At 61.5% G+C, this 25,172-nt stretch overlaps 1 protein-coding gene across 1 annotated transcript; it reads left to right on the plus strand.

Annotated features, from left to right (window-relative positions):
• Positions 1-568: 568 nt before the first annotated feature.
• Positions 569-16,496, plus strand: ZNF653 (zinc finger protein 653). The gene is made up of 9 exons (XM_030545843.1): positions 569-888; positions 5,480-5,523; positions 10,277-10,492; positions 10,725-11,315; positions 12,770-12,938; positions 13,244-13,355; positions 14,302-14,416; positions 15,084-15,183; positions 15,834-16,496. The coding sequence occupies exons 1-9, from the start codon at positions 569-571 to the stop codon at positions 16,009-16,011; spliced, it is 1,845 nt and encodes a 614-aa protein (XP_030401703.1). The 3' UTR covers positions 16,012-16,496.
• The last annotated feature ends 8,676 nt before the right edge of the window (positions 16,497-25,172 follow it).

A 25,172-nucleotide genomic window follows, 5' to 3' on the forward strand; every position in this document is an offset into this window, starting at 1 on the left:
GGGTCAGTCCTGGGGGGATGGGTGGAGGGGGAGGGGCTGGGCCCTGGTGAGGGGGCGGGGGAACGGGCGAGGATGCCCCCCGGGGGGGCTGGGGGGGCTGTCTGGGCCGGGGCTTCCCCCCCGGAGTCAGGCAGAGCCCGGGGCGCCTCAACGCTGAGGCCCCCTGAAAAGGCTGCTGGGGGGCGGGGTACAGATAGGCTCCCTGTACTCGGGCGCATGCGCACGGGATCTCCTGGTGGCGGCGGTGGGGCTCTCCAGCGCATGCGCAAAAAGAGCAGAGGCGCTCGCATCAGTGTGGACATGTTGAAGGCGGAGCGTAGCTCGAGTGGGGCGCCTGAGCCCTGAACCCATGTCTCCGCGCAGGCGCGGCGTGGACCCAACGGGCGCTGGGTGCGCATGCCTAGAGCTCAATCAGCTGGGCACGCGCGTTGCCGACTGATGCGACTTTTCTGGCGGACCAGCGGGCGGAAACAGGAAGCGGGTCGCGGACTGTTGACGTCACTGCCCCTGCGCCGGGCTCCTGCGGGTCCCCGAGAACGGGCCGCTCGGCGCGGCGGGCGGGCTGGGCATGAGCGAGGCGCAGCGGGGCCCGGGCCCGGCCGCGGCCGCGGAGGAGGAGGAGGCGGAGGCCGAGGAGGAGGAGGCGGGGCCCGGCGCGGGGGAGGCGGAGGCCGGCGGCCGCAAGGCCCGGGGGCGGCCCCGCCTGACCGAGTCCGACCGGGCCCGGCGCCGCCTCGAGTCCCGCAAGAAGTACGACGTGCGGCGGGTGTACCTGGGCGAGGCGCACGGGCCCTGGGTGGATCTGCGGCGGCGCAGCGGCTGGAGCGACGCGAAGCTGGCGGCCTATCTGCTGGGGCTGGAGCGGGGGCAGCGCGCGGGGCGCCGCGGGTGAGAGCCGGGCCCCCCCTTCCCCCCCGGGTCCTGCCCCGTGCACCCCCTGTCTGCTGGGGCTGGAGCGGGGGCAGCGCGCGGGGCGCCGCGGGTGAGAGCCGGGCCCCCCCTTCCCCCTCGGGTCCCCTCCGGGTCCCCTGCACCCGCTGTCTGCTGGGGCTGGAGCGGGGGCAGCGCGCGGGGCGCCGCGGGTGAGAGCCGGGCCCCCCCCTTCCGCCCGGGTCCCCTCCGGGTCCCCTGCACCCCCTCTCTGCTGGGGCTGGAGCGGGGGCAGCGCGCGGGGCGCCGCGGGTGAGAGCCGGGCCCCCCCTTCCCCCCCGGGTCCCCCCCGGGTCCCCTGCCCCGTGCACCCGCTGTCTGCTGGGGCTGGAGCGGGGGTAGCGCGCGGGGCGCCGCGGGTGAGAGCCGGCCCCCCCCTTCCCCCCCGGGTCCCCTGCCCCGTGCACCCCCTGTCTGCTGGGGCTGGAGCGGGGGCAGCGCGCGGGGCGCCGCGAGTGAGAGCCGGGCCCCCCCTTCCCCCCCGGGTCCCCTGCCCCGTGCACCCGCTGTCTGCTGGGGCTGGAGCGGGGGTAGCGCGCGGGGCGCCGCGGGTGAGAGCCGGGCCCCCCCTTCCCCCCCGGGTCCCCTCCGGGTCCCCTGCCCCGTGCACCCCCTGTCTGCTGGGGCTGGAGCGGGGGCAGCGCGCGGGGCGCCGCGGGTGAGAGCCGGCCCCCCCCTTCCCCCCGGGTCCCCTGCCCCGTGCACCCGCTGTCTGCTGGGGCTGGAGCGGGGGCAGCGCGCGGGGCGCCGCGGGTGAGAGCCGGCCCCCCCCTTCCCCCCCGGGTCCCCTGCTCCGTGCACCCCCTGTCTGCTGGGGCTGGAGCGGGGGCAGCGCGCGGGGCGCCGCGGGTGAGAGCCGGGCCCCCCCTTCCCCCCCGGGTCCCCTGCCCCGTGCACCCCCTGTCTGCTGGGGCTGGAGCGGGGTGCCCAATCCCCCCCCGGGCCTCCACTTCCACCGTGCACCCCCTGTCTGCTGGGGCTGGAGTAGGGGCAGCGCGCGGGGCGCCGCGGGTGAGAGCCGGGCCCCTCTTCCCCGTGCATCCCTTGTCTGCTGGAGCAGGGGCAGCGTGCAGGGCGCCGCAGGTGAGAGCTGGGCCTCCCAACCCCCCTTGTCCGGCCTGGACCCCCCCCTTCCCCGTACGCCCCCTACCTGCGGGAGCAGGGGCAGCACACGGGGTGCCATGGCTGAGAGCCGGACCCCCCAACCCTCTGGCCTGGACCACCTCTCCTTGTACACACCGTTCTGTCTGGAGCGAGGGTAGTGCATAAGGTGCTATAGGTGAGAGCTGGCCCCTACTGAGCCAGATTCCTCCCCCCCCCCAAAAAAAAATAAGTGTGCCTGGCCAGGCCCTTCATTGATTCCTCTTCTCTGATCCCCATCCCTGTATGCCCACACCTCCCCACCTGCTGGAGCACGGCCAGCAAGTGGGGTGCCACAGGTGAGAGCTGGGGGAGGTGGGAGATCAGGTCCCTGACTGAGCTGGGACCCACCCCATCCCTTACCCTCCAATCCCATAAACCGTTTCCTTCCATGACTGACAGCCAGGACCACTTCACTTGGCTGGTCCCACTCATTCCCTGACTCCATTGTCATATCCTGTTGGGGCAGAGACAACAAGTAAGGGGATAGATGGGGGAGTTGTGGGCTCTGGAGCCCTTTTTCCCTACCCCCATCCCCATATATCTCCTTCCTTCCGGAGCAGGGGCTGGAGAGAGGAAGCCTGGGGGAGACCAGGATCCCTCACATGGGGTGTTAACCCCATTGCCCCCATAGCATCTCTAGGGGAGAGACTACTCCTACAACCTGCTTTGAGAGGAGTCGTGAGCAGCTCGATGGGGTGTCTTACTCCAGCCTCTCTACATGGGAGGGGATATCTTGCCCCTGCATGGATAGACACATTGTCCCCCCCCACCCCCCCATCTGTTCCCATCTCCAGTTGAGGTGTAGCCAGTAGACTGAGGATGGGAGGAGATCCAGGCCTCCACCTTCTCATTTGACAGCGAAATATGTGACCATATTGACTAGTGGTTAGAGCAAGTGATATGGTGTCAAAGCCCCTGGGTTTTGCCCACAGATTTCTTAGAGACTCTCCGCCCATGACCTTCTTTAGTGACATTTTTACACCATCCTCATCACCATGGTATGCAAACAACATGGTCAAGTCACCTCACACCTCTGTGCCTCAGTTTTCCCCCTCTGTGTGTAGGGGATAATATCACACACAGGTGGGGGGAGGAGTTGGGCAGCTGAGATTTGGTGAAGGACTTTGTGACCCTTGGATTGAAGGGGCTCTAGAAAGGTGTTATATGTGAAGCATCTTGCCTGTACAGTTGTCACTTTGGGGGGTGATTTTTGCCAAAATTTTTATAGCAGCCAGAGCCATAGTGTAGACATGGTTATACCAGCAAAACTATAGTTTGGGTACAGCTCATTTTGCTCTGCGTACTGGCCCTGCGAGGCAGTGCTCTCTTTCTCTGGGATAAACTGCTCAGTGCTAGGAGATTTTGCCTGTTCAGCCTTATCGGCAAACTTTCTCCCCCCTTCTGCTTTTGTCGTGCCTGAATTCCAGTGGTGAGCTGCTGTGGATCAGCAAAGAGAGTTCTCATCTTAAAGCAGAACTGTTTACACTCTCTGCCGCTCCCCTGGTGATTGTTAAATCACACAAGAGTCACGGTCTGGGTCCCAGATCACAGCACTGGTCCTTCTAACTCAGTGTGCCCTGCCAGCCATGTGATGAATGCTTCAGGGGAACGGCTCTCATCAGGCAGTACTGTACCGTGCAGGGAAATTACTCTCCGATCCCAGCTCCTACATGAGAACTAGTGGTATTTCCCTTCTGATATTGTATCCTAGGGTGCTGATCCTGTGACGGGAGAGACGTGGGCAGATTAGCTGTGTTCTCGTGGTGCTGCATCTGAGTTCTTGTGGGTCTGTGACGGTGCAGAGATCTACTTGCATTCATTTCGCTGCAGGTTCAGGGCCTCAGCGAGTATAACGGACTCTGGAGATTTTTCACCTTCCTCTGCAGCATGGGGTGTGGCTCACCTGTTGGTATCATCTGGGCGTGTCTCACCTGAACAATTCCGTGCCATCACAGGGGCATCCGTGGCACCTCGATCTCTCCTGTTCTGCCTGTGGCACAGTTTAGTCTCCTGAGGACTAAAATGCTTTAGTCTAACTAAAGTCATGGGGCTCAGCTTAGGGGTATCTGTCGTGGCTTGTGAGATACAGGAAATCAGATGAGAGACTCTAGCCTTAAATTATTTAGGTAATAACCTGCACAGTGAATTTCCCAGGTTAATTATACGCTGGAAGAAAATGGGCTAAAGTGTTCTTCATGGCCTTACTGTATTAAGAGCATTGTCCCTTTTGGGTAGCATCTAGTCAGCTGGATTTCGTGGCCTGTCACATTTAGATCAGCAATCCATGGCTGTGCTCTGCTGAGAGAATTTGGGAGCAGAGGGTTTAGATCGCTCACCGGTCACGGATCTAAGCGCTTTTCATTATTTCTTTTGCAAAAGGGCATGAATGTGGGGGCTGGTTTTCAGACAGAGGAGTAACGATATAGGTTTGATCAGTGGTCTGTAACATGGTGCCCGTGGGCGCCATGGCACCTGCCGGGGCATTTATGTGTGCCCGCCTAGTGCCCAGCAGGGGAGAGAAGCTGCGGCCCCGTGCCTGCCAGGGACAGAGAACTCCAGGGCCCATAGGCTGCAGGCCCCGGTGTTCTCCGTCCCTGGCAGGGGCGGGGCCGTGGCTTCTCTCCAGCCTCGCCCTGCCAGGGACAGAGAACTCCGGGGCTGCAGGCTGTGGGCGCCAGTGTTCTTGGTCCCTGGCAGGTGCAGGGCCATAGCTTAAGCCGGAGAGAAGTCGCAGCCCCGCACCTGCCAGGGACAGAGAACTCCGGGGCTGCAGATGCTGGTGTTCTCGGGACCCGCCTAGTGCTCAGCAGGGGAGAGAATCTGGGGCCCCACCCCTGCTGGGGACAGAGTACTCTGGGGCTGCGGGAACCGGTGTTCTCTGTCCTCACGGCTTCTCTCCAGCTTCTCTCTTCTCTGTGGATTCATATGTATGTTAAATATGATGTTTTTGTATTTAATGTACAAATACAAAATAAGCCTTGAAAAATTGTTAGTGCCCGCCACACTCTTCTGAAAACATGAATGTGCAACTGGCCACAAAAAGGTTGGGGACCACGGGGTTTGAGGATGTAAGGGACAGATGCCGCTCCCTGTGTGTTCTAATAGAACAGAGCTCTTTATGTGGTCTTAAAAGCCAATAACTGAGAAGCCCTACTCCTGTTATAAACCTTGGCAGTAAACCCTGCTTCTCGGATTTCCTCTCGTGAATCTGCGCCACATAAGGTGCAGGTACCATGACTTGGGGCAAGTCACTGAATCCGTGCCTTGGTTTCCCCATCTGTAAAAGCAAGATGGGATGGGGGGGAGATAATAGCACAGCCCTGCCTCCTACGCTAAATGGTTGAGGTGTCCAGATATGGCAGCATAGACCCTGATGCTAAATCAGTGCTCTCTTTTTCTGTTGCAGGAAACCATGGGAGCAAATCCCTAAAAAGCCAAAACGAAAGAAAAGTAAGTGAATTGTCCTGGGGGATCCAGCTTGTGACAATGGCTGAATGTGGGTGCACAAAGAACGCGTCCAAGATCCGTGTCTGCACCCAGAAACCCATTACAATTCTTTTTGCTAGCACAGCCATCTCATAGACTCATAGGTCAGAAGGGACCAATATGATCATCTAGTCTGACCTCCTGCACAAGGCAGGCCCCAGAACCCTACCCATCCACTTTTATAACAACCCCTAACCCAGGACCGAGTTATTGAAATCCCCAAAATTGGTTTGAAGACCTCAAGCTGCAGAGAATCCACCAGCAAGCGACCCATGCCCCACGCTGCAGGGGAAGGCGAAAAACCTCCAGGGCCCCTGCCAATCCGCCCTGGAGGAAAATTCCTTCCCGACCCCAAATATGGCGATCAGCTAAACCCTGAGCATGTGAGCAAGACTCACCAGCCAGCACCCAAGAAGGAATTCTCTGCAGTAACTCAGTTCCCATCCCATCCAACATCTCCCCGCAGACCATTGAGCAGACTTATTTGGTGATAATCCAAGATCAATTGCCCAAATTAAACTATCCTATCATAACATCCCCTCCATATACTTATCAAGCTTAGTCTTAAAGCCAGAAAAGTCTTTTGCCCCCACTACTTCCCTCGGAAGGCTGTTCCAGAACTTCACTCCCCTAATGGTTAGAAACCTTCGTCTAATTTCAAGTCTAAACTTCCTTATATCCAGTTCGTACCCATTCATCCTCGTGCCTACATTAGTACTAAACTTAAATAATTCCTCTCCCTCCCTCCCTAACATTAACCCCCCTGATATATTTATATACAGCAAGCATATCCCCCCGCAGCCTTCTTTTGGCCAGGCTAAACATCCAAGCTCTTTGAGTCTCCTTTCATAAGGCAGGTTTTCCATTCCTCGGATCATCCTAGTAGCCCGTCTCTGGACCTGTTCCAGTTTGAATTCATCCTTCTTGAACATGGGACACCAGAACTGCACACAATATTCCAGATGGGGTCTCACCAGCGCCTTGTATAACGGTACTAACACCTCCTTATCCTTGCTGGAAATACCTCGCCTGATGCATCCTAAAATCGCATCTGTCCAGTTCCCCGCCAGGTGGCCTTTGTCTTTGTACAGCACCTAGCACAAAGGGGTCCTTCTCCAAGATTGGGGAGCCCTATCACTGCCGTAATCCACCTAATAACATACAGGACTTTACACAGCTGGGTCCTACTCCGTGACGGGGGAACCCTACTGCTACCGTAATACATAAATGTGCAGGGGTCAGCACAATGTGGTGGGGGCTGTGACTGGGGCTGCTGGGCTCTACCATAATACACCTAATACATAATGTACCGCACCTAGCAAAATGCAGTCCTGGGCCATGATGGGGGCTCTTTGCGGCTGCTGTAATATACCTAATAAATTACATATAACACCCACCATAACGGGGTCCTGGTCTGTGATTAGGGCTCATCGGGGCTGCCGTAATACTCCTAAACAATAACGTTCTGTGCCTAGCACAAATGGGTGCCGTGACTAGGGCTCCTAGATGCTACCGTAACATACCTAATAAACAATAATCTGCATGACCCCATCTGCCCTGATGCGTAAGAATTGCTCACCCCAGTGGCCTTTCTCGTAGCTCCATGACCATAAGATCTCCTCTCTACAAATGTACCAAGTGGTTTGCTGCAGCAGTGTTGGACGCAGGCTGATTTCTGTAGGTCTGGCCCCTGATGGTAAAGGCTGGTGTTTTACTCCTGTCTTTCCTGGGGGAAGCACCAAGTGCAGAAATAACTGGCGTGACATTGAGTGAGGGAGCGACGATGCTATGTGCCCATGGAAGGCGTCCATAGAGTGCAGTGGAGTTTTCACATATACAGCCCGAAAGTGCAGTCCAGGCCCAGAGAGCTGGGACTGCCCCGGGACAGTTCTGGACTGATCTGGCGTGGGAAGACTGGCCACTGACCATAGATCTAAAGCCGTTCCAGCTGGAAGACTGGCTGAGCAGGCTCGGTGGCGTCCTGGAAGTCACTAAAGCCCTGCTTGGCCTGCCTCTGAGGGAGGGGGATCGAGAGCTGTGCAGCTTTCTGTGGGTCTGAGCTTCAGCTCTGAATCCTGCTCCTGGGGATGAGGGTGGGCCACGGGTTAGAGCATGAGCCTTGGGCCTGCAAGCCCTGGTTCAATTCCCAGCTCTGCTGCCAGCTCTCCGGGTGACCTTGGGAAGTCACTGTACTTCTGTGCGCCTCGGTTTGCCATCTGTATAGACCTGCCCTGAGCCAGGTGGCTAGCAAAACTAAACCCATTAATGACTGCGAGGTGCTTGGATACCACTGTTACGGGGCTGTTCGTCTACCTTAGACAGACGTTCAGTGTCCCCTGACATTTCTAAGGGGGTTTACTCCACTGCCTTAGTGGGGGTGGGAAAATGACTGTTCTCCCCAGAGGTGGCTGCATTCCCATTGAGGGGAAAAGGCTATAGAAATGTAGGTTGTGGGCTACCAAAGTTCACAGCACAGCCAGTGCAAATGGTGGGCCGGTGACACACGGGGCCAGAGCTGGCAAAGCAGGATGGAGACGTAGGACTCCTCAGACAGACCTCCCTCTGCCTGTGTGCAAGAGGAGGGTATTACAGGTGTTGGCAAAGCAGGGAGCCAACCTGCTCAGCGTTCATTGCTGCAACAGTGTCTTCCCGGCATCTTAACGTCTGAGGAGACCTTTGCTTTTGCACCGGTTAGGGTGCAGCTCTGGTGTGAGCTCTCCATGCCCTGGAGGGAGGCAGCGTTACAATTCGGATTCCTCTGGCAGTAGATGCCCCTCTCCTGGGAACGTTAAAAATGGTCCAAGAGGCTCTATAGGAATGACAGGAGGATTGTGACAGTAGCAGAGGTGCTGTCATGGCACTTCGCTGCTCCATTGTTCCGAGCTCAAACACAGAGACCAGGTGGGGAAAGAATTGTCCTTTCTCTGGGGAGCTGGGTGCCCCAGCAGGGACAGGTCCTACTTCAGGTGTCATGTGCTGAGCCAGCAGCCACCGTCTTGGCAGTGCCATAGAATCACAGAAATGGGGGACTGGAAGGGACCTCGAAAGCTCATCAGGTCCAGTGCCCCATACTGAGGCAGGAGCAAATAAACTTCAGCCTTCCCTGGCCGGGGTTTGTCCAACCTAAAACCTCCAGTGTCGGGGATCCCGCAGCCTCCCTTGGACACCTGGTCCAGAGCCTAACTCCCCTTAGAGTTAGTTAGAAAGTTTTTCCTAATATCGAACCTGAATCTCCCTGACTGCAGAGGAAACCCATTGCTTCTTGTCCTGCCTTCAGCGGCCATGGAGAACAATTGATTCCTATCAACAGCAACAGCCCTTAACCTATCTGAAGACTTCTCAGGTCCCTTCGGTTGACTTTTCTCAGGACTAACCGTGCCCCCGTTTTTAACCTTTCCCCATAGGCCAGGTCTTTTAAATCTTTGATTGTTTTTGTGGCTCTCTGGAGTCTCCAGTTTGTCCACCTCCTTCTTAAAGTTCAGCACCCAGAATTAGACGCAAGACTCCAGCTGAGGCCTCCCCAGTGCTGTGCAGAGTGGCACGGTGACCTCCTGTGTCTTACATGTGACACTCCTGCTAATACAATGACATAAGCTACTTTTACAGCCGCATCACATTGTTGGCTTGTGTTCGATTTGAGATCCACTCTAACACCAGCGCCTTCTCCGTGGTACTGCTGTCAAGCCGGTTGGTCCCCAGTTTGTAGTTGTGCTTTTCGTATTTCCTTCCTAAATGTACTACGTTCCACTTGCCTATAATGAATTTCATCTTCTTGATTTCAGGCCAATTCTCCAATTTGTCCCGGATGTTACGAATTTGAATCCTGTGTTCCAAAGCGCTCGCAGCCCCTCCCAGCTTGGTGTCAGTTGCAGATGTTCTAAGCAAACTCCCCCCTCCATTATCCAAATCATTAATGAAAATATTGAATAGAATCAGACCCAGGACTGACCTTTGCGGGCACCCCCCAGGCATGCCCTCTCAGTTTGACAGCCAACCATTGATCACTAATCACTGAGGGGGGTCTCTGAACCAGTTGTACACCCACCTTATAGTGATTTCATCTAGACCACGTTTCCCTAGAGTGCGTATGCAGTTGTCATTTGGGTCTGTGTCAAAAGCCTCTGCAAAATCAAGATCTGTCATGTCTACTGCTTTCCCCCTACCCACGAGGCCCATAACCTTGGTATGATTTGGTGGCGTCTGCCCAGAGCCTGGTCTACATACTAAACAGGCTTCACCTGAAGGCCGCCTTGCAGCCACCTGGCTCCATCAGAGCATCAAGCCATCTGCAGTGTGCCTGAGTCCCGCAGGCCACCTGTCCCAGCTGGCTGGCGTGTCTGTGGAACAGACAGCGAGTGCGAGTCAGTCTTGACGCAGATTCCTCTCCTCCCAGTTGCAGAGTTCACCCTCCTTGGGTCAGGTCAGCACCCAAAGGCAGGGCTGAGGGGTGGTGGATGGCCGGAACTCCCCCACTACAACCTGGGCTGTACCAGCCAGGGATCCCTGGAACTTAGCCTGCCAGGGTCGTTAGTGGGGGTAGTACAGTAGTTATGACAGACACAGACGGTCCCAGTGCTGACAAACGGTTGATCACTTGACAGAGTAGTCTTCTGGCTAATGGTTTAACCCAGGGGGGTGCTCTCCATCTTTTGCTAGCAATGGGCATGTCCCTCCGATTCCCTGTAGTCGGCTCACGTGCCTCTCTCCTCCCCCTAAGGAAGGAGGCGGAACGTCAACTGCCTGAAGAACATGGTGATCTGGTACGAGGACCACAAGAACCGCTGCCCCTACGAGCCCCACCTGTCGGAGCTGGACCCCACCTTCGGGCTCTACACCACGGCCGTGTGGCAGTGTGAGGCCGGGCACCGCTACTTCCAGGACCTGCACTCCCCGCTGAAGCCGCTCAGCGACTCTGAGAACGAGAGTGACGATGGTGAGCGGGCGGGATCCTAGTCTCCTAAGGCAGCCCGTGGGCAGGGTAGCGCTTAGGGTAGCCTGTTGTGTGGCGTTGCAGTGCATCCCACCCCAGAGGTGGCTGCATTTCAACATAAGGGGAATGATCCCTAGGCCTGTAAGGGAGATGTTCAGTTAGTATCCCTCAAAGCCCAGGGGAGAGTCCTGCCGTGGCTCTAACCCATGCCCGCCGATCGCTCTCCCCACAGCAGCTGGCAACGGCGTGGGGGCCGGAAGCTCGGACTCCTCCGAGGAGAGCTCCAGCTCGGGCTCGGAGGAGCAGCCCGAGAGCCGTCAGGCCAAGGCCCAGCAGCATCCGCCCCCATCGGCCGCGGAAGGCGGGAGCAGCAGTGGCCTCATCACGCAGGATGGCATCCACATCCCGTTCGAGCACCACATCGAGAACCTGACGGCCGAGCAGGGTGCCGCCATGTGCCACAACCCGCCTCTTAACGGCTCGGAGAGCATGGAGACCGTGGTGTGCGTCCCCATGCCCGTCCAGGTAGGCGCGAGCCACGGGACTGTCTTTGAGAACGTGACGCAGGAGACGCTCGGGGAGGTGGTGGCCAGCTGCCCCGTGCAGGGCATGATGCAGGGCTCCCAGGTGATCATCATTGCCGGGCCCGGCTACGACGCCCTGACGGCGGAGGGCATCCAGCTCAACGTCACCAGCGGCGGGGGCGAGGAGATGCCCTGCTCCATGATCGAGGGCGTTGCCGCCTACACCCAGACGGAGCCGGAGAACGTGCAGCCCAGCGGCGGGGAGCCAGTGGAGAGCGAGGAGTGCATTGAAACCAAAAAAGGTAGCTGTGGCCAGCCCTCGGGGGTGGGGGGCTAGCCCCTCTGCCCCCAGCTCAGCATGGGGAGCTTGGTCGGTACTGGGAGGGGAGGCCTCCGAAGGCCATGAAAAATGCTGTGCGTTCCGTGGGGGCCTTCTCGCAGGGTCACAGCCTGGCAGTAGGGGGCGCTGTGCTGCTGGGAGTGAGCTGGGGCGCTCGGTAAGGAATGCGCACTCCTGGGTTAGTGCTGACTCCAGTACCCAAGCGTAGTGCTTGTGGGTGGCTCCGTAGGGGGCGCTCTCCCTGCTTAGTGACCCCGGTGCCCCATCACGGTGCTGAGCTGCAGGATGAGGGGCTCCGTAGGGGGTGCTGACCCCTGGATCTGATGTCCTGGCGTGGTGCCAGGGAGGGGGTGGGGGTTCTGACCCCTGGATCTAATGTCCTGGTGTGGTTCCGGGGGCGGGGGGGGGTCCATAGGGGCCGCTGACCCCCTGGATCTGATGTCCTGACATAGTGCCAGGGGGGAGGTCCATGGGGGGGCTGACTCGTGGATCTGATGTCCTGGTGTAGTGCCAGGGAGGGGGGTTCATAGGGGGCTCTGACCCCCTGGATCTGGTGTCCCAGCGTGGTGCTGGGGGGGGGGGGGTCCTGACCCCTGGATCTGATGTCCCAGCGTGGTGCCGTGGGGGATCCTGACCCCTGGATCTGATGTCCCAGCGTGGTGCCCGGGGGGGGGGGGTCCGGACCCTTGGATCTGATGTCCCAGCGTAGTGCCAGAGAGGGGGTCTGTAGGGGGCGCTGACCCCTGGATCTGCTGTCCCAGCGTGGTGCCGTGGGGAGTCCTGACCCCTGGATCTGCTGTCCCAGCGTAGTGCCAGGGAGGGGGTCTGTAGGGGGCGCTGACCCCTGGATCTGCTGTCCCAGCGTGGTGCCGAGGGGAGGGGGGGGGTCCTGACCCCTGGATCTGGTGTCCCAGTGTGGTGCTGGAGGGGGGGATCCTGACCCCTGGATCTGCTGTCCCAGCATGGTGCTGCGGGGGTGGGGGGATGTCCTGACCCCTGGATCTGAGGTCCCAGCGTGGTGCCGGGGGCGGTCCTGACCCCTGGATCTGATGTCCCGGTGTGGTGCTGGGGGAGTGGTCCTGACCCCTGGATCTGAGGTCCCAGTGTGGTGCCCGCTCATGTGCCCCATTAAAAATCCCAGGTCCCTTGATTCCCCATGGAGTGTTAACCCTGATGTAACTCCATTTCACCTCCGCCATCCGTAGGTTCAGCTGGCTACAGGACTGTCCCCTTCTTGCCCTCACCCCGTGTGTGGTGTTAAACAGCTGCTGTGCTCTGCAGCAGAACTAGCTGCATTTCAGTGGCTGGTGGCTCTTGCCTGCCTCTGGGATGGGGGTTAATGGCTTCATGTTTGAAAAGCTTTGCCAGATTCTCGCCACGCAGTGCGGCCTGCTGACACATGTTTTGTGGTGGCAGAAAAAGATGATCCTTATGGGCTCAAAAAGGAGGAGCTGCAGCCCCCCTCGGAAATGGAGATGCCGGAGGAGCTGGAGCCGGCCCAAGAGAACACGGAGCCGGAGCCCGAGGAGATGGACGGCAGTGACATGTCGGCCATCATCTACGAGATTCCGAAGGAACCGGAGAAGTGAGTGTCGCCACGGAGCGGTTAGCTGTCTTTACAAGTCTCTGACCCTTCCTGTGCCTCGGTTTCCCCACTCAGCCAGAGATCCGGCCAGCTGCGTCAGCGAGCCGCCTAGTATTTCCTTCCCTTTTCCGTGCGCTGCATTGGGTGCTCAAACACAGGGGCAGCTCAGCCTCAATCCAGGGCTGTCTGCGCCTCCTCCCTCCCCAGGCCTCTGCCCTGAGGGCCTTCCGCTGCCTCCTCCCCAGCCAGGCGGGCAGCACGTTGCCTTCCCCTGCCTGTGGCTGACCCCTCCTTTCCCCGTGCAGGAGGCGGCGAAGCAGGCGTGGCCGCGTGATGGATGCCGACGGCATGCTGGAAATGTTCCACTGCCCTTATGAAGGATGCAGCCAGGTCTACGTAGCACTTAGTAGCTTTCAGGTATGATTTGTGCGCGTCAGTTTCCCACTGCCCTGTCTCTGGGGGAGGGTGTGAAGGGTGCTCCAAGGGGCCTGCCTGAGAGCCCCGCTCTGGCCCCCGCCCCCCGGAGACTAGGAAATGCTCAGGCCGGCTGGTTATTCTCTGCAGCGGGAGCTGGAGCAATGACGCTGGGCGGTTGCTTTCCCTTTGGTGCTGGTGAGTTTCACGTCCTGGTTGATGGGTCGCTAGGGCCTGCCTGGCGTGGCGGGTTTCCAGCACTGGCGGGAGGGTGGCGCTTGCAGGCTGCGTTGGGAACTTGACAGCACCCTGGGGATATTTCTGTTGCGTTTTCTCACAAAACCCAAACCTTGAGCCTGCTTGGCACTTGAGAGAGGGGACAGCAACGGAGCGTGTCTCAGTGACAAGAGAGCGCCAGATTTCATCCCCTGCTTTGCCACAGACTGTCTGGGGGACCTGGGGCAAGTCATTTAGCCATTCTTTGCCTCAGTTTCCCCATTTGCACAGTAGGAATAATAGCCCAGGGAATGAGGGCCAGATTAGTCCTGGCTCAGTGTCTAGCCAAGGGTTTGATAGAGTCTTGGACGTCCGCTTGGACAATTGGCAAATCATTTAACGTCACGGCCTCAGTGCCCCACCTCGCTACCCCCGCGCTGGCTTTGGGGACAGGTTGGTTCCAGCACTGTATCAATGGGGTGTCATCTTGTTGGGGAGAGGGAATCTCTGGGCGTAGATTGTGGGGTGAGGGAGTTTGTTGAGGTTGAGTCAAGAGAGTGGGGTAGCCCCAGCTGTGGTGACCGAGGCACCGCATTGTGAGGGGAAGAGAGGGACGAGCTCTGATGTGGGAATTCCTGCCCGTTCCTGGGGGGGTTGTAGCAGCCTCTGGTGTGACTGTGTGTGGTGGGGGTGTGGTCTAGCCCTCTGTCCCCCCTTCTCCTTGTGTCTCCAGAATCACGTCAACCTCGTCCACCGGAAAGGGAAGACAAAAGTGTGTCCCCACCCGGGCTGCGGCAAGAAGTTCTACCTGTCCAACCACCTCCGCAGACACATGATCATTCACTCAGGTGCACCCCCTGGGCTCTCTTCCCCGGCGCCCCCTGCTCCCCGTGGCCTGCTGGCCCTTGCCCTGCACTGCGCTGCTCTGGGGAGATGCCGACGCCCCCAGCACGTGTGGCCGGGGCCGTCCAGACGCCGCTCCGCCTTCGTCCCCTGGTTCTGGGGAGCTCAGCTGCCTCTGCTTAGCCTTCGCTTCCCCCCATCCCCATCCCCATCCCCATCCTGTCCTGCTCCCTGCATGGCACCAGAGCACCCGGGAAGGGAACTGGGTCAGGTTCCCCGCAGGATCAGCTGTCTCACTCGGCTCATTTTCAACACTTCCATTATGGGGGGTGGGGAGAGAGTCAAAAATCCAGAACAAACAGAAGCCCCCCCGGCTGGGTTGTCTGCTGGGATTGATCTAGGGCCTCTTGGTTTAAAAGCAGGACTCTCTCCGGCCTGAGCTAAGGGACGTCACTTTTTTAGCTGGCCCCATGGGCCGTCTCGGACATCGGATGTGGGAGACAGAGACCCAGTGCGATGCCCCAGCTGGGCAGGCATCACCCCTTCGGGCAAGTTGAGGGCCTGCTTGCTGCATGCGTCAGGCTGGGTGTGGGCCGAGGGGGATCCTGGATTCTCCTACTGAGGTCCCTTGGCAGTGAATCTCGGCTGTGCCCCGTTTTTTGTCCCCTGCAGGCGTTCGTGAATTTACCTGTGAAACCTGTGGGAAATCTTTCAAGCGGAAAAATCACCTGGAGGTGCATCGCCGGACACACACGGGAGAGACGCCCCTCCAGTATGTGCGGGAGTTGAGGGGCGCAGGGGTGACCCATTTAGGAACCAGACCCAGGCTCATTTGAGCCCCTCAAGTGGAGCATCTCCGTGTGCCACCATCTCTGGGGCAGAGCACATCAGCAGGAGTTAGCTCCAGGGCGAGTGAGGTGGGGAGTGTGGATCTGCCCCTGGGGTGCCTGGGCCTTTTATTAGTGACACTGCTTGAGATGACCTTGCTTTGCCCCAATGAGCTTTTCAAAGGTGGTGGGGAGATTACCCCTCTTGCTGCTGAAATGCAGCTGCCTCTGGGGTGGGGTGTGGCAGCTGTTTGTACAGGGATCTTTCACCCGGTGCTAAAATGCAACCGCAGCCAAGGTGGGGTACAGGGGCTGTTTACACAGGGATCCCTCGCCTGGGGCTGAGATGCAGGCGCCTCTGGGGTGTGGCACGGGGGCCGTTAACAGCACTTAGTAACACTGACCAGGAAGTGGAAAAATGCCACATCCAGCTGAAAGTATGGGCGGTGGGGTGGGGGTGTGTAGCCCGGCAGAGGTAGAGAGCGTACTGCTGCACAGGGGGCCCTCAGCTTGCCAGGGGTGTGCCGCGATCAGGCCCTGGGACGGGCCCGAGGGGTGCAGCCTGCGTGACTGTGTCTGCCCCCCCCCCCCCCAGGTGCGAGATCTGCGGGTACCAGTGCCGCCAGAGGGCGTCTCTCAACTGGCACATGAAGAAGCACACCTCGGACGTCCAGTACAACTTCACCTGCGAACACTGCGGCAAGCGCTTTGAAAAGATGGACAGCGTCAAATTCCACAAGCTGAAAAGCCACCCGGATCACAAGGCCACGTGATCCCGGCTGGGCCGTCCTTCCGGAGCCGCGGAACGCTTTATTTATTTCCCCGCCGCCTCCCTTCCCCCTCCCGGACGATGGCGGCGGCACCGGCTCCCACCTCGAGGGGTGAGATCACAGTGCCCTGGGGTGGCACATGTCTCCCCCAGCCAGGAGAGGGGGTGCTGGGCTCGGAGCAGGCCGCATGCGTGAGTGTGTGTGTGTGTGTGTGATATGTTGTGGCCTCCGCAGCAGGCAGCCCCCCGATTCTGCCAGGGTGAGACTTTTTTAGCTTTTAATGTCGAGGCCGTGAGGGCTCTGGGGTCGAGCGAACAGAGGGGGGATGTGCCCGTGCTCATCTGCAGAAGAGGGCGCAGCCTGGCCTGCTCAGACTCAAGGGAGTGCGAAATGTAGCACATCCTAGGGATCAGAGGGGTGGGGCTTGGCTGCCACACCGAGACGGCGCTGAACAAAACGCCCAGACCATTAAATCGACACTACTTTTATCTGCCTGCCTCCTGGCATCTTCCTCCCCAGCGGGCGGCGGCCTCGGAGGGGGACGGGGACCGCTGGGGGCTGACCGGCGGTCGTACCAACCAGCCACGTGCCCGAGGCTGGTTGGCATGGGACTCACAGTGTTATCTGAAGGTGAGGGCATGAATGCCTGCACTGGCTCTTCCTCCGAGTTTGTGGGGCACGTGCCCTCCTGTGTGGGGTGGGCCCAGACCTCGCTGGTGGGGGTCGGATCTCCCCTTGTTCTTCAGCGTCTCCTATTTCCTGTAAAGCGAAGAAGTGTCCAGCTGGTAGGGGGGTGAACAAATCGTCCCAGTGCTGCCTGAGTGTGCTACGAGTCTGAGCCCGTCGCTCTAGAGCAGGGAGCTGGCCTGGGCAGGTCAGTGGGTTACCATTGATGGCAGCAGCGCCGCTTCAGATGGGTGCTTCAGAAGCAGGGTGGGCTTCCCTAGTGGGGGGAAAGGAGGAGCCTGGCCCTGGCTCAGATAAACCTCCCTCTCCTCCTCCTGCCAGGATGTGGCCCTGGCGCAGCTGTCCCTGCTACCTTTCTCCCATCCCTTTCCACACCCTGGGAATCACTCCCATTCTGCCTCAGTTTCTCTTTGCCTCATCTGGGCCCCCTAGCGAGGGCAGCAGTATTCTGCGGGCAGGCAGGCTGTGCCCATGGGCCGGGTCTCCTACCACCATGGGGCTGGTGCCATTCCCTGCCCCGACCCAGCCAGTCCCCTACGCTAGGGTAGATTGGAGCCAGCGCCCTCTAGAGGTGAAAGGCTCCATTTTGGGGTAGATTGGCGGAATGGCATTCATGTCCTTTCAGTTTTCGGGGGAGGCGAGGGGGCCCTGGTGGCGCTGGGGCTGAAGGAGCTGGCCTGGGTCTCGGCTTCGATGCCAGCACAAGAGATTAGGGAAGGGAAGAAAAGTAGCTGCGGGGGCTGCCTGTATTCTGCAATGTGGGAGCAGGGAGGGGGACTGGCTGGCGGGGGGAAAGGGGGGTGGTCCCGGGTCCCCCCTCTTAGCCCACTTCAATCCACCCTGGGGCTGCTTTGCTGACTTGCCCCATGAGAGGTGAGATGCTGGAGGGCAGCTGGCTGGGGCCCAGAATTGGGAGGGAGCAGAAAGACCCCTAGAGAGTAAAAGATCTGGGGCGGAGGGTTCCCCCTCATTCAGCCTGGCATGGTCACGGGGCAGGAGAGCCCAGAGCTCTTGCAGGGCTATAATACAGACCAGGCAAGGACCCCTCTGGAGGGGGATCCCGCCAGGCCGCCCCCAAGGGAGCAACTGTTACTGTAATAGGGTAAGCGCCTGAATCCAGATCTGGGTCCCTTTGTGCAAAGTCAGAGAGACTCCTTGGAGATCGGGGTGCCTGGACCCCTCGGCTCCGTGTGGCTTTGGGAGGGAAGTGGGGGCCAGCAGGGCTGGGCGCCTGGACACTTCAGTTCCGTGTGGCTTTGGGAGGGAAGCGGGGGCCAGCGGGGCTGGGTGCCTGGACCCCTTGGCTCTGTGTGGCTTTGGGAGGGAAGTGGGGGCCAGCGGGGCTGGGTGCCTGGACCCCTTGGCTCCGTGTGGCTTTGGAAGGGGAGCAGGGGCCAGCGGGGCTGGGAAGCAGGACCCCTTGGCTCCATGTGGCTTTGGGAGGCGAGCGGGGGCCAGCAGGGCTGGGAACCAGGACCCCTTGGCTCCGGGTGGCTTTGGGAGGGGAGCGGGGGCCAGCGGGGCGGGGCGTACCCTGTTAGTAGATACAGCGGAGGAGAAGCAGTTAACCCATTTGCTATGGACAGTCTCAAGCCAGGTGGTCGCCTTGCCCCGGGGCTGGGCAGAGTTGGGAGAAGGGAGATGCCCCGGCCCGCCCGGCTCTTCGAGGGTATTCAGGCAGGTGACGGGGGCTAGAGGTTTAACTGGTGCTGGTTGAGTCCAATCCCCCTTTCCAAGGGGCCAGAGAACCGCCGAGAGGAAACAGAGTCGGGCTCTGCCGTGGGCTCTCGCTTGCAGTGTTGCCGCTGGCAGCACCTGGGCCTGGCACGTGGTTTGATCAGCTCGGAGCCCCGGCGGGCTGGGGCCTGGCGTTCGGCCACCTCTCCCTGGGCCTGGCACGTGGTCTGATCAGCTCGGAGCCCCGGCGGGCTGGGGCCTGGCGTTCGGCCGCCTCTCCCTGGGCCTGGCACGTGGTCTGATCAGCTCGGAGCCCCGGCGGGCTGGGGCCTGGCGTTCGGCCGCCTCTCCCTGGGCCTGGCACGTGGTCTGATCAGCTCGGAGCCCCGGCGGGCTGGGGCCTGGCGTTCGGCCGCCTCTCCCTGGGCCTGGCACGTGGTCTGATCAGCTCGGAGCCCCGGCGGGCTGGGGCCTGGCGTTCAGCTGCCTCTCCCTGGGCCTGGCACGTGGTCTGATCAGCTCGGAGCCCCGACTGGCTGGGGCCTGGCGTTCGGCCGCCTCTCCCTGGGCCTGGCACGTGGTCTGATCAGCTCGGAGCCCCGGAGGGCTGGGGCCTGGCGTTCGGCCGCCTCTGTCTGGGCCTGGCACGTGGTCTGATCAGCTCGGAGCCCCAGCGGGCTGGGGCCTGGCGTTCGGCCGCCTCTCCCTGGGCCTGGCACGTGGTTTGATCAGCTCGGAGCCCCGGCAGGCTGGGGCCTGGCGTTCGGCCGCCTCTCCCTGGGCCTGGCACGTGGTCTGATCAGCTCGGAGCCTCGGCGGGCTGGGGCCTGGCGTTCGGCCGCCTCTGCCTGGGCCTGGCACGTGGTCTGATCAGCTCGGAGCCCTGGCGGGCTGGGGCCTGGCATTCGGCCGCCTCTCCCTGGGCCTGGCACGTGGTCTGATCAGCTCGGAGCCCCGGAGGGCTGGGGCCTGGCGTTCGGCCGCCTCTCCCTGGGCCTGGCACGTGGTCTGATCAGCTCGGAGCCCCGGAGGGCTGGGGCCTGGCGTTCAGCCGCCTCTCCCTGGGCCTGGCACGTGGTCTGATCAGCTCGGAGCCCCGACTGGCTGGGGCCTGGCGTTCGGCCGCCTCTCCCTGGGCCTGGCACGTGGTCTGATCAGCTCGGAGCCCCGGCGGGCTGGGGCCTGGCGTTCGGCCGCCTCTGTCTGGGCCTGGCACGTGGTCTGATCAGCTCGGAGCCCCGACTGGCTGGGGCCTGGCGTTCGGCCGCCTCTCCCTGGGCCTGGCACGTGGTCTGATCAGCTCGGAGCCCCGGAGGGCTGGGGCCTGGCGTTCGGCCGCCTCTGTCTGGGCCTGGCACGTGGTCTGATCAGCTCGGAGCCCCAGCGGGCTGGGGCCTGGCATTCGGCCGCCTCTCCCTGGGCCTGGCACGTGGTCTGATCAGCTCGGAGCCTCGGCGGGCTGGGGCCTGGCGTTCGGCCGCCTCTGCCTGGGCCTGGCACGTGGTCTGATCAGCTCGGAGCCCTGGCGGGCTGGGGCCTGGCATTCGGCCGCCTCTCCCTGGGCCTGGCACGTGGTCTGATCAGCTCGGAGCCCCGGAGGGCTGGGGCCTGGCGTTCGGCCGCCTCTCCCTGGGCCTGGCACGTGGTCTGATCAGCTCGGAGCCCCGGAGGGCTGGGGCCTGGCGTTCAGCCGCCTCTCCCTGGGCCCAGGCTTGCGGCTGGCATGTGAAGTACCTGCTCCCGTTCGCTGGTTTGTCTCCCCAGCTCTCTACGGGCCCGCGGGGGGCAGAACGGCCCAGCCCCTCTGTATCCTGTCCCCCAATTTGGCCCAGCTGCTGGCGCCCCAGCCTTGGTTCACTGGCTCCACTTCTGCACACTTCTTGTTCGGCGCAGCCCCGGACAGTCAGGCGGCCCTGGGGTTTGGACTGATTGGGGCTGGCCCCCTGGGGTGCCTCTCGCTGTCGCCGGTTAGTGGCAGGGCCGTGCAGGAACTTCCCCTCCCTTGGTGCAGTCAAGCTCAATGAGCAGGTCTAGTGGTTAGAGGGAACCAGGGCCCAGGACTCCTGGGTTCTATCCCTGGCTCTGGGAAGGCAGTGGGGGCTCGTGATTGGAGCAGGGGGCACCAAGGGTCAGGACTCCTGGGTTCTGTCCCATTTTCCTCTGCTCCTGGCTGGACCGTGCCCCTCCGAGGGATGCCTGTGACCTTGGCGGCTCCCCAGCAGGGGGTGATGGACCCCCCAGGCCCTGCCAGGCTCTGACTGCGGGCAGGGTTCAGGTGTCCAGCGCGGGGACCCCTGCCCCTGGTATGCCAGAGTGGGGGGGTGGCTGGGGGTGCTGCTGGGTCTGGACCCCTAGGGGCTCCTGGGACCCACTGGCTGCTGTCTGACGTTACAGGGGGTCAGTTCTCTATGGGGCAGGGGTTGGAGTCATAGTGTTGTAGGACAGGGGTTACAGAGCCAGGCTGGAATTAGGGGGTAGCAACTGCCCAGGGCCCCATGCCACAGGGGATCCCGCGAAGCTAAGTTACTCGGGCTTCGTCTTCAGCCGCAGGCCCCAGCCAGTGTAACGCCAGCCCTGCTCTCTGGGTTATTTTGATGGACACCCCCACCCCTGCTTCCCAAAGGCCCTGCTCAGTAATTCGCCATCCAGCCAAGCCCTGGGAATAATGCAGGGCCAGAGCTGTTTGGGGGTGCCAGGGCCCAGCTTGGGCACCCCCTCCCCTGCCCAGCCGTGGGGTGGGGGAGCACAGGGGGCCCAGCCTGGCCCCATGTCCACCATGTTCTGTTGTGTTGTGGGGGGAGTGGGATTGAGTTTGGGGCTGGGTAAGATCTGGGGGGTGACAGTGATGCCCCCCCTCCGCCTCCAATACCCCCCCCTCCGGTGGTCTCTGTGTGACTTGCCCACCCCACTCTCCCTAACACAGGCTCCTATGGGGCAGGCTGGGAAGCCCCCTGCTGTGAAATGGAGGCAGGTGGGAGTGGGGCTGGGAACCAGGACTCCTGGGTTCTATCCTTGGCTGGGGGAGGGATGCCAAGGGTGAGTCACCCGCCCAGTTCCACAGCAGCTCTGGTGCCATCCCTGATACCAAGGCGAAAGCAGCCCCTGGGGTCTCCCATCCAGGGGCTGCTCTGGCCTGATGCTGCTTAACTTGTGGGGCAGGCTGGGCTCTCACCCCAAAGAGCTACCTACTCCTCACTCTCCAGGGCCTCCTTTCTGGGTGCCCTGATGGGTGAGGCAGGGGCACCGAGGTGCCCTCGCTTGGCTAATTACCACAGATCATTAGCAGCCACCAGCTGCTGCCTCTTGTCAAGAGAAATTGGATCCACGTGACCCCTCCCTCTTCCCCCCCCCACCTGCTAGTGGTTGCTTTATGGCAGCTGCACTAACCCCCCCTTCACCCAGGCAGGACAAGGTGCGTTGGCCTATGTCCCCATCCATATGGGGGGGGCATGAGGGGGTTCCCTGGCTGGTTCCTTGCAGAGGCCGGGCTGGGCTCTGAGATGGGGGCTGGATCTAGGGCCAGGGGCATAGGACACTAGCTGAAAAGTTGAGGGCGGGGGCAGATCTAGACAGCCTGGGTGATTGGGGGGGGCAGGTCCCAGCTGGGCCCCTTGGAGCCAGCCTGGGTTGGCTACAGAGGTTCCCTTTCTGAAAGCCGCAGCAGGGTGGGGAGGGAGTTGGGGGGGCAGGAAATGTGGGGGGTGTCTCAGTTCAGTCAGTCATTACCCTACCCCCACCCCAGCACACAGCTGCTGGTTCCCAGCAAGCGCCTGACTGGAGATGGGCCGGTGCTGCCAGCCCTGGGAGCAGAGGCTGGGGGGGGGGGGGCGTGGTATGACCCCTCCCCCCATGGGCATATCTTCAACAGGGCAAGAGGAGAGAGCGGGAGGGCAGCAATGTGGCAGCAGGCGATGGGGGTGAGTGGCAGGGGGCAGACAGAGACCCCTCTGCTTTGCTGCGACATGGGGCCTTTCCCCTGTGTGGGGTGCTGGCTCCCCTCCAGCCCCAGGGGAAGGACGGGCTGGCTCGGGTGGGTCAGGAATGGGACCTGGGGCCTTTCCCCTGTGTGGGGCGCTGGATCCCATCCAGCCCCAGGGGTGGAGACAGGCTGGGTTTGGGGAGGGGAGGGGGGCCGGGAATGGGACCTAGGGCCTTTCCCCTGTGTGGGGCGCTGGCTCCCATCCAGCCCCAGAGTGGGGGACAGGCTGGGTCAGGAATGGGACCTGGGGCCTTTCCCCTGTGTGGGGCGCTGGCTCCCATCCAGCCCCAGAGTGGGGGACAGGCTGGGTCAGGAATGGGACCTGGGGCCTTTCCCCTGTGTGGGGCACTGGATCCCATCCAGCCCCAGGGGTGGAGACAGGCTGGGTTTGGGGAGGGGGGCCGGGAATGGGATCTAGGACCTTTCCCCTGTGTGGGGCGCTGGCTCCCATCCAGCCCCAGGGGTGGAGACAGGCTGGGTTTGGGGAGGGGGGCCGGGAATGGGACCTAGGGCCTTTCCCCTCTGTGGGGCGCTGGCTCCCATCCAGGCCCGGTGGGGGGACAGGCTGGCTCGGGAGGGTCGGGAATGGGACCTGCGGCCTTTCCCCTGTGTGGGGCGCTGGCTCCCATCCAGCCCCAGGGGCGGGGACAGGCTGGCTCGGGGGAGGGGGGTCGGGAATGGGATCTGGGGCCTTTCCCTTGTGTGGGGCACTGGTCCCCTCCAGCCCCGGGGGGAGGAGGGACAGGCTGGCTTGGGGGGATCAGGAATGGGACCTGGGGCCTTTCCCCTGTGTGGGGCGCTGGCTCCCATCCAGACCCAAGGGGGGACAGGCTGGCTTGGGGGGATCGGGAATGGGACCTGGGGCCTTTCCCCTGTGTGGGGCGCTGGCTCCCATCCAGACCCAGGGGGCGGGGACAGGCTGGCTCGGTGGGATCGGGAATGGGACTTGAGGCCTTTCCCCTCTGTGGGGTGCTGGTCTCCTCCAGCCCTGGGGGGGGACAGGCTGGCTTGGGGGGGTCGGGAATGGGACCTGGGGCCTTTCCCCTGTGTGGGGCGCTGGCTCCCATCCAGACCCAGGGGGCGGGGACAGGCTGGCTCGGTGGGATCGGGAATGGGACTTGAGGCCTTTCCCCTCTGTGGGGTGCTGGTCTCCTCCAGCCCTGGGGGGGGACAGGCTGGCTCGGTGGGATCGGGAATGGGATCTGGGGCCTTTCCCCTGTGTGGGGTGCTGGTCTCCTCCAGCCCCGGGGGGGGGACAGGCTGGCTTGGTGGGATCGGGAATGGGATCTGGGGCCTTTCCCCTGTGTGGGGTGCTGGTCTCCTCCAGCCCCGGGGGGGGACAGGCTGGCTTGGTGGGATTGGGAATGGGACCTGGGGCCTTTCCCCTGTGTGGGGCGCTGGCTCCCATCCAGACCCAGGGGGCGGGGACAGGCTGGCTCGGTGGGGTTGGGAATGGGACCCGGGGCCTTTCCCCTCTGTGGGGTGCTGGTCTCCTCCAGCCCTGGGGGGGGGACAGGCTGGCTTGGGGGGGTCGGGAATGGGACCTGGGGCCTTTCCCCTGTGTGGGGCGCTGGCTCCCATCCAGACCCAGGGGGCGGGGACAGGCTGGCTTGGGGGGGTCGGGAATGGGACCTGGGGCCTTTCCCCTGTGTGGGGTGCTGGTCTCCTCCAGCCCTGGGGGGGGACAGGCTGGCTTGGGGGGGTCGGGAATGGGACCTGGGGCCTTTCCCCTGTGTGGGGCGCTGGCTCCCATCCAGACCCAGGGGGGCGGGGACAGGCTGGCTCGGTGGGATCGGGAATGGGACCTTGGGTCTTTCCACTATGGAGCCTGGTTTGAACGCAGCTGGCCAAGCACCGGGGTCCTTCATGGCCTTTTGTCCAGGGGTGAGATGAGTTGGGGGGTTCTCAGCCCGTTCTGAGGGGACAGGCACCTGCTGCACAAACATCGCAGCGAGGTGAGGGCTGAATGAGCTCCCCTCACTCACAGGGGTCCCTGGGGCACACTGAGCGGGTGTCTGCCTAGGTGGTACCTGAGCCCCCTTGAAAGCTGGAGGAATTTGTGCCCATTTCTCACTCAATCCCGGCTCCCTGCCCCCACTCGAACCTGGCTCTGCCCACAGTCCCAGCTCTGCTTCTCTAGGTCCCAGCTGCCCATTGCAGGTGGGGCAGCTGGGGCCCATGGGACCCCTGTGCTCAGCCCAGCTAGTGACGCAGGGACCAGGCCATTAGCTGCTGTCAGTGTTGAACGGGTCCTGGCTGTGGTGGGGAGCCCAGGCCGGGCTGCTCCAGCTCTGGGGGTGCCCAGAGGAGCCCAGGTCCCTGCCATGACACAGAGGGACTGGCTAGGGTGACCAGCTAGCAAGTGTGAAAAATTGGGACACATTTTTTTGTTGTGGGGGAGGGAGGGGGTGTGATGGTGCTGCCCGTGGGAGCCAGCTGAGGTCACTCAATCAGGGTGAGCTGCAAACAAAACGGGGCAGGCAAACCCCAAACGCTGGTGGATCTTCCAATACTTAGATTTACCAACCAACCCAAAGCAGATCTGAGATGCAGAAGGATTGTGTCCCGGGGTTCTTACACATTTCCAGCAGCCCTTTGGCCTGAGAAAACAATCAGCTGAACTCTCCTTCTCCCAAACATCCTGGCAATTAGCGCAGGGTCATTTATCCATTAAACAGTTCAGAGACAGGTTGCCACAACCTTCAAAGAGACACATAGACAATAATACTATTTCCCTCAAGTATCATCACAAATGTTAATATTCCTTTTTGATCTTTGAGTTAAAGCCATAGCACTAGACAAGGCTTTTTCGCTGATATCC

Source organism: Gopherus evgoodei, unplaced genomic scaffold (assembly GCF_007399415.2).
Source record: "Gopherus evgoodei ecotype Sinaloan lineage unplaced genomic scaffold, rGopEvg1_v1.p scaffold_40_arrow_ctg1, whole genome shotgun sequence".
Taxonomy (NCBI): domain Eukaryota; kingdom Metazoa; phylum Chordata; order Testudines; family Testudinidae; genus Gopherus; species Gopherus evgoodei.